We start from the raw sequence: 8743 nt of genomic DNA, 5'->3' as shown, positions 1-8743 counted from the left end.
GCCTATTTATGACTGATCAATAGAGCTGTTAGTTAATCATCATAGTCTTTACAGGATAAAAAGAAATCAGAAATTCTCCCAGATTATAATTATTCTGCTCAGACATCTGCTTAAAAAAGAGTTTCTGGAGTATAAAGACATATAAAAACAATGTGTGAGAGAGTCTTTGAGGGGATGGAGAAGAAGAGACTTGAAAAGATTCTCAGGTGACTTCCTACTCTGTGTATGCCCACAGACTCAGAGCTCTGTCCCTGGGCTGGCTTCCCAGTTCTTCTGGATAGCCTGCCTTTCAGCACCACCTGAGAAAGCTCAAGGGCAGGAGGGCCACCCTGGGAGGCCAGGGCTGGTCTCCAGAGGTGGGCTTGGGGCCTTCTGAGGACATGGCAGGGCAGCAGGGAGCGGCTGGGTGTGAAAGCAGAACAAGCAAGCAAGCCTGACCCAGAACAGAGAGCAGTGTTCCACAGGGGACTCTTGTCTACTCGCTCACCTCCATCTCTAACAAAATCAAACCCACAAACCCAATCCCACTCTGTGTGGGAGCCAGAGGAAGCAGCCACCTCCTAGGCCAGTGTGAGCACAACCTGGCTGGGTACTGAGCAGGCATGTCACATGTCTGGAGCAGAAACACAGAAGCAAGCCTGGAGAGGGGCTGCTGGCTTGTTTGGGCTCTTCTCCTCACCCCTCCCCCCTTCCCTCCCCCCTTCCCTCCCCCCTTCCCTCCCCCCCTCTTCCTCCTGATGCTGGGCTGCCAGCCTGTCCCAGGACAAGTGCTCTTTGTGCAGCATCTTCATTGCAGTCCTAGAAGAGACACCTTTCCTAGGGATGTTTCAAAGAAAAATCTAGCAAATAACACTGTCTCCTCCTGTAACAAGACTGTGTCCTGTGGTCCACTGGGACACTTCCTTCTGCAGTCTTTGAAAGGCAATGTTTCTAGTAAACACACGCTGTTTCCGGGAGGGGACACACAGCAGCTGTCTTTGGATCCAGTGTGCTGCCGGAACGACAGTCCTGCCAGGGCTCTGTGCTCCCCAGGTGGATGCTTCTCACCCCGACAGAAAGCTCTGGTCCCAAGTAATGGGAAGGCCTTGGGAGTGCTCTTCGTGAACCTGCCTGGGGCAGGTTGGGCTACTGCGTTCTCCACCCTGCAGATGGCTTTCCCAATCTGCTCGGCTTTCAGCATGGATCCGGACCCAGGGCTGAGTTCTAATCCCTGCCTGGCAGTAGCTTGGTCACAGGACTGTGGTCTCTTTAAGCTTTCTGGGTCTCCTTGGTTTAGTTTCCTGTAAAACAAATGGCCTGGGCCAGGTGAGGTCCGGGTTCTCACAGCTCCTGCCCTGGCTGGCTGTCCCCAGGCCACAGAGCACTCCGCCTCCAGGCCAGAGAAGGGCGCCTGTCTCAAAAGTCAGTCCAAACAGAACAACTGCCACCTCTCTTTTTGGATGTGTCTTTTGGGGGGAGAGGGGCGGAGGGGAAGGAATAAAAGGAACTTGTTGAGACATTGTTTGGGAATGTCCCTTTGGGAAAGGCATCTTAGCATTTGGAATTGTCCACTCCCTATTAACTGGAAGGAGCAAAAATCTGGCCTTTCATTTGCTGTTTTTCATTCATACCCTGCCTGTGCCCACTGGGAAGCCAACCACGGTGCTTTTTCTGCGTGTAGCTCGATGGTGCCCTTGCTTCTATCTGCCTCACTGGCATGAGGTCCTTGCAGTGGGATTACTCCTCACTCAGTTTCCAGCAGAAGAGATGGCAGAGAGGGGCTCCTGGTCCAATAGCAAATCTCTTCTCTTGGGGTGAGCAGAGCACCCCGAGGTCATTACCTCACTGCCAAGTGGTTTCTCTGCCAGTTCCTATTAGTTGCATCCACCATCATGTTTCCAAAATTTTGTGCATTAAGACTTTCTGAACCAGACTTTCTTAATCTCAACTGAGACTTAAGGTAGACTTTGCAATTCAAAACTAAAAGGAGGATGGCCCAATAGGATTACCCTGGGGGTGGAGATAAACTACATCCCTCTCAGAAACCAGGTCTGGTTGTAGTTAGAGTCACACTGGAAGAAGTTTCAGTGGGACAATGGCATCTGTGAGCCCAAAGTGGGGCTGCACCCCTCAGCGGACAAAGACACATCAGTTCACCAGCTTCTGCCTGACGAGCATTAACCTGCCCCTGGCATCCAAACAGGAGGCTCAGAGGGAGCCCCCAGCTCTTAGCATTTCCCACTTTCATTCATCTTTCAGGGAGTCCTGACAGCCAGAAAGTACTGCCGGGGCCTGGAGAACGCGCTCAGTGGTCCAGCTCTGAACTCTCCCTGGCTGGCCTCCTAGAGCATCTGCCTCCACAGCCAGAGTCTGAGGACGGAATGAGGTAGGTGGAAAGAGATGGAAAGGCAGGTGAATCTCTTAGTTATTTTGTCTAATAGGACATTTGGTAAAGTCTATAAAATTATGTCATTTATTTCATTATTTTGGAATAAAACTACCCTCAATAGCATTTTTTTGAATCTGAGCTCTGATAATATTTTTTTGTAAAAAAATATATTTTATTGATTTTTACAGAGAGGAAGGGAAAAGGATAGAGAGTTAGAAACATCAGTGAGAGAGAAACATCGATCAGCTGCCTCCTGCACAACTCCTACTGGGTATCGAGCCTGCAAACCAGGGTACATGCCCTTGACCGAAATCGAACCTGGGACCCTTCAGTCTGCAGGCCAACACTCTATCCACTGAACCAAACCAGCTAGTGCACTGATAATAGCTTAATGAAAGGAGCAGTTTTCTGCCTGGAAAAATATTCCTAATAGCAGAATTGGGGAATACCATGAGACGATAAGGGTATTAGACCATATAGGAAACACTGATCTTGTGTGTTGGTTGGTGGCTCATAAGGAACCAAAAGTACTTCCAAGATTAGAGTTTTCCCCCCAGTTTCCTGGGAAGACTGAGGCCCAAGACAGCTGATGGTTAGACCCAGGAGGACATGTGGGGGCCCAGACAAGCTGTGCAGAACTTCTCACATCCAAGGAACAGTTTAAACTGCTTGATGGCCTCGTATAGTTGTCAATGACAGAAACATTCTATTATCAACCAGGTATTACTACTCATTTTGGGGTGCTTCTTAAATGTGCTGTGATTTCCAAAGCTTTTTCATTTCTTGTACTTGTTCATTAGAATTCTTCTGTCCTTCAAAATATTGAGAATTCAGCAAAATGTTTAGTCGTTGTTTTAAGATATTTTATTACTCTCCCACAGAAGTTCTCGCTTGGTTTTTGACCTACACAGTTGACTCGAACAACATACGCTTGAATTGTGTGAGCCCACTGATATGTAACTTTTTTCAATAAATCCTCTAAACATATTTTCTCTTCTTTATGATTTTGTTAATAACATTTTCTTTTCTCTAGCTTACTTTATTATAAGAATACAGTATTTAATACATATAACATAAAAGATATGTGTTAATCAGCTGTTTGTGTTACCAGTAAGACTTCTGGTCAACAATATTATTAGAAGTTATATGTGTTGAGGGAGTCAAAAGTTACATGCAAATTTTCACCTGGGGTTGGCACCCCTAACCTCCCACTGTTCTGGGTCGACTGCATCTATTCTTTCTTGGTTGCTTTGAAGCATATGTAGTTTGGAAATCAGCATGTGTTTCTCTGTGTCTGCTATAGAGAAGGCGCTTTACATCCATCACTGGGAAGCCTCATAAAGACTAAGTAAGCTCATATTATTATAACTCTGTTTTTCCCCAGAGGATAACACAGAAGTTTCGAGAAATATGTAAGTTGCCCCCAGTTACTCAACTATGGCAGAAAAAAAATAGTGATACCTAACATTTATTGGACTCTATATTGTCAGGCACCATTCTAGGCACCTTATGATCTCATTTAATCCTCCCAACAACCCCAGGTAGATTCTCATATCATCTCCATTTTACAGATGTAGAAACAGAGAGGTCAACTTGCTTACGATGACAAAAACGTTGCCCAGACAGGACAGGACTGCAGGCAGCTCAGCTCCAGAGGTGGACCTCACACACCTCACTCCTTGGACTTCCCTACCAAGCCTCCTGATTTGACCACTCTCTCGGATCAGAGACACCACAACTGTGATTCTGATTGCTAGGTCACACTGGGCCAGTTACTGTACTGACCTGAGCCTCTGCCAGGTGCTCTTGGGGCTGACACCACCTCTCTCCAGGGGCAGTGGAGCACTAAAGGACACACCAGGCAGGTGAGGCCCCACATGGAGCTGGCCTCAGTGGGAAAGTGAAGAGAAGTGGATTACTGAGAGGACTGCCATTCCACCCTTCCCTTCCCTCGCTGTATTGTCAGACACCATTGACATAGGACCTTGAATACCTGTCCTATGGATGCCGTGATTAGTTTCCCTAAGCTGTTCTTGGTCTACCATCGCTTCCTTCTCATCTCCTCGGGAGGAACGGGAAGCAGGAAGCAAGGCCTGGGTGAAGAGATGACATGTGAACATGTAAGAGGGAGTGCGGTGGGAGAGATTGGCAGGTTCAGAGGTGTAGGGGCCCACAGGTCTACAGGCCTTGGCACAGGAAACCTGCATTCTGATGATACCTCTCAGCTGGGAGCCCAATGGCTGGATTGCTAAAATGAGCCCACTGCTTCCCCATGAACTCTGGCAGGGACCCCATCTGCTTTCATGGCCTCCTTTCCTGCTCCTTTGGGCTCCATTGCAACCCCAGAGACCCTGCTCAGATCAGATGCCTTTGGCAGAAACCAGACCAGGGCTTTAGTGGTCAGAGTGGGGACACTAGTGCTAGACTTGGGGTGGCCTTCCTGGATAAAGCAGAGACTTTTTTTCCCAGTGATTGGCATTGTTTCAATTAATATACTAATCCTATATAATAAAACCCTAATATGCAAATTGACCAAATGGCGGAATGACTGGCAGAACAACCAGTTGCTATGATGTGCACTGACCACCAGGGGGCAGACGCTCAATGTAGGAGCTGCCCGCTGGTGGTCAGTGTGCTCCCGCAGGAGGAGCGCTGCTTAGCCAGAAACTGAGCTCATGGCTGGCGAGGGCAGTGGCGGTGGTGGGAGCCTCTCCTGCCTCCGTGGCAGGCGGGCAGTAAGGAGTGAGGGGTCCTGGACTGCAAGAAGGCACAGGCCAGGCTGAGGGACCCTCCACCCCAGTGCACGAATTTTGTACACCGGGCCTCTAGTGTTAAATAAAACCCTGCATATTGCTATCTTTGGGGAAACCAATTTAAAAGTAACATTACTTCAACCTTAGAAAAAATGCTACCGGGAGGCTGACAGAGGATCTTAACCACATCAGGATTTTAAGTTTAAGAATTTTGTCATTCAGGCATTTGATTGGGTCCCAGGGAACTACCTATATGCAAGCTGTACTTGCCTCAGGCCAAACACACGAATTTCACTTCTAAACGCTGTGCTCCAGCTTGGCAGCTGTCTCCTTCCCTATTAACAATGCCCAGGCCTTCATTAAGCTTCCCACCTTCCTGCGTGGGCCAGGTCTTGCTGGCCTGCGTCGGCTGCAGTGACTACTTACGTGGGACACTCTGCTGGAGGGAACCTCCTCGGAAGAGAGTTGGGGGCGTCTTCCTGCTGAGCCTCCTTAACAAGTGGTCCCGCTCATTCATCCTGCAGGTAAATCAAACATGTCAGTCTCTAATTCACCTGGACACATCTCAAAGGTTCTGGTTGAATGACTTCCGGTTGTAAAATAAAACAAACAGGGGGGGAAGCTTCCTTCCCCACGTCAAGACAAATGTCCAGTTTTGCACGCCGCCCGCTGTTGACGGTAGATGCTATCTCGACACTTGGAGTGCAGAGCCCTCTCTTCTAAAAGGCGCTCTGTGTTCAGCCGTCCTGTCCACAGCGCCTCAGCCCTCTGCCTCCCTCTTAATTGAAGTGCACTACAAGTGCCCTTTCATACCGGGCAAACCCTGGCTTCCCGGAACACTTTGGAAGGAGTGATCTGTTTCTATGGTAAATGTCTTAAAAGCCTCAATCCCACCTGCAGCCTCCTTTCCTAGAGCCAGTAAATGGTACCAGGGCCAGGGCCTCTCCCCGGTGCCCCAGGACTCTAGCAGGAGACAGGCTTCTTGCCACAGAACCTGATGCTTATTATGAAACACAATAAAAATCAAGGTGAATTTTCTTTGAAAACATAAAGATCGGGAGCTCTTCCTGCCTTTCCAGAAATTATTCCCTCTAAGGCGGCCACAGCTGTGAACAGACATGGAGCTATCCCGGGGGACAGCCATCTTCATTCTTATCAACCGGGTGGGTGCCTGAGAACTGTCCAGGCGGCCAGAGTGCCCTGATTCTTTACCATCACTCTGCTTGCTCCCAAAGAGATTTCAGGTGCACAGCACTTTGCCAGTGCCCTCTATTATGGGGTGAATTGTGTCCCCCCACATTCATGGGCTCAATTCCTAACCCCCAGCACCTAAGAAAGTGACTGCATTGGAAGATGGGATCTTTAAGAGGTGATTGTGTTAAGATGAGGACATTAGGGTGGGGCCTTAATCCAGTACGACTGGGGTCCTCATGAGGAGAGGAGACCGGGACACACGCAGAGGAAAGACCACGTGAACACAAAGGAAGAAGACGGACATCTACAAGCTGAGGGAGAGGCCTCAGGAGAAACCAAGCCTGGCCACACCTTGATCTTGGACTTGCAGCCCAGAACTGTGAGATAATAACTTCCTTTTGTTTAAGCCCCAGTCTGTGGTATTGAACTATGGCAGCAAATACACCCCGATCTGCTGTCTGTGGGGACTTGAGGGTTAAGGAGCCGCAGTTGCTGGTGATCCAAAGCACCTCCCCTGGCCCTGTCCATGAGCCTCAAGCCCGAGGAGTCCACGTCACCACTCCCCCATGGGCCTTCGAAAGAGGAGCGGTGTCCAGGATATTCTTAGTAGTTCTATGAGCTGAAGTTCATTTTGCACTTGGGTTTCCAGAAGAGAGAATTTTCTGATTCTCTTGGTTGAAAGGACAATGTTTGACTCATCACCAATTAAGGGTGAGCCTGTGCTAGATAAACTTGGCAGTGTCTGACAGTTTATAAGAAAGTACACTTTTTCTACCCCTCACACTAGCTTTCCCTTCCCTCTCGTATCTTTCTCTCCCATGGGCTAAACTGATCTCCCTGAGCCTGCTGCGCAATTGCCCTGGAACTCAGGGCTGAGCAGATGAATGAGGAGGGAGCCTGTGAGTACGAAGGCCCTGTGTGGCCACTGGCGCCTGACCATCTGCAGCTCCAGGTGTTGGCTAGTTGCAGGACTTTGGGAACGTGACGAAGTCTGACCCTGGAAGGCACTGTGTGTAGAAGTGCTCCCTGAAGGCTGGGCTGGAGGTTCCTGGGCATCCTTCCCAGCCTTCCTGGTTGACAAGCACTCTCTCCCCAGAAACTAGGGGACAGACACAGGGCTATGCTCTGACACCAGGCCCATCCTCTACCCTGGTCATCCCTGATTCGGCTAACATTTCAGGAAGAACCACATATGTGGGAGGGGCTTTTGAAATCACACAGAGACTCAGCCATGACAAATAAAAAGGCACTTTGCTGGCAGTGCTTTTGTCCCTGCCTCTGTGCTAGATAGGTGTTCCCAATTCCCTCGTGGAATGGTGGTCTCTCTCTCTCTCTCTCTCTCTCTCTCTCTCTCTTTCTCTCTCTCTCTCTCTCATGAAACATTCCAAACACACAGAGACAGTCAGAAGCCAGTACAGTGGTTTTAGCAAATGGTAGCACCACCCTTAGACACCGTGCTTCCGAGGGACCCACTCCATTCTGTAGCTCTTCCTCCCACATGGTGAGGGGTCCATGAGTCAAGGAGACAGGTCTACCCAGAGCCTATGCCTTTGTCCCATCTAAAATATTTAAGACCCTAGAAGTTTCTTCTCAGTGACCCCTAAGCTGGCACCCAAGGCTAACCTGACCTCCTTGCTAACTCCATTTCCCTAAAAGTAGGCCATATAGCTAGTGTGCACACTCCCTGGCCTGAGGGAGTGGCCAAGGGGTGGTTTCCTTCATGGGATGTATGGACAGCGGCCCCACATGTGTGCACAGGTCCCTTCCCAGTGCAGGACTGAGCCAAGGTTGGCAAGTGAAGGTGAAATACCCAAGTCAGCTAACTCTTCCCTGTGCTACCACTCTCTGGCTCAGACCTGCAAAGAATCTGGGAATCACCAAGCACTGCTATCTTCATGAAGCTATTCATTGAGGTACAAATCTTTCATTGAGATACACAGCTATCTGTTACGTTGATTCATAACTGTCACATACTTAGACATGGCATGTACTTTCCATCGTACTCCTGCACCAAATCCTGCAAATGTCAGGAATGAACCTGGTTGTGAGAACTACTTCAGATTTTAACCAAATAATAAAATTTCAAATATAAAGTCCCCTTATACTCCTCTCTGATTCCATTCTTCTTCCTTCTACTATAATAAAGTTAGAAATAATCTTTTGTTCATATTTAATACTTTGTTCTATATAAATGCATTCACATTAATAAACAATTTTGTTTTAAAATATGTCTAAATGGAATTATTTATTTTATACTTCTAGTTTATCCTATTTTTGCTTTTCTCCTTTCTTATTGTCTTTGCATTATCTACTCATGTAGAGGACAAGTTAATCTCTTTTCCTTCTGGACACTTAAAAATAATTTTTTTTTTATTGATTTCAAAGAGGAAGGGAGGAGAGAGAGATTCGAACATCAATGATGAGAGAG

General features: G+C 48.1%; 1 protein-coding gene across 3 annotated transcripts in view; it reads right to left on the bottom strand.

Annotated features, from left to right (window-relative positions):
• ATP8A2 (ATPase phospholipid transporting 8A2) overlaps positions 1-8743 on the bottom strand; it is a 680267-nt gene that overhangs the window by 7323 nt on the left and 664201 nt on the right. For all 3 annotated transcript variants that reach the window (XM_059684018.1, XM_059684019.1, XM_059684020.1), the window contains one exon: positions 5548-5639. In XM_059684018.1, the coding sequence (XP_059540001.1) occupies positions 5548-5639 (92 nt within the window). The remainder of the gene's footprint in view (positions 1-5547; positions 5640-8743) is intronic.

The sequence above is a fragment of the Myotis daubentonii genome, chromosome 2 (genome assembly GCF_963259705.1).
Source record: "Myotis daubentonii chromosome 2, mMyoDau2.1, whole genome shotgun sequence".
Lineage (NCBI taxonomy): Eukaryota > Metazoa > Chordata > Mammalia > Chiroptera > Vespertilionidae > Myotis > Myotis daubentonii.
This window is presented reverse-complemented; position numbering and strand designations above follow the sequence as displayed.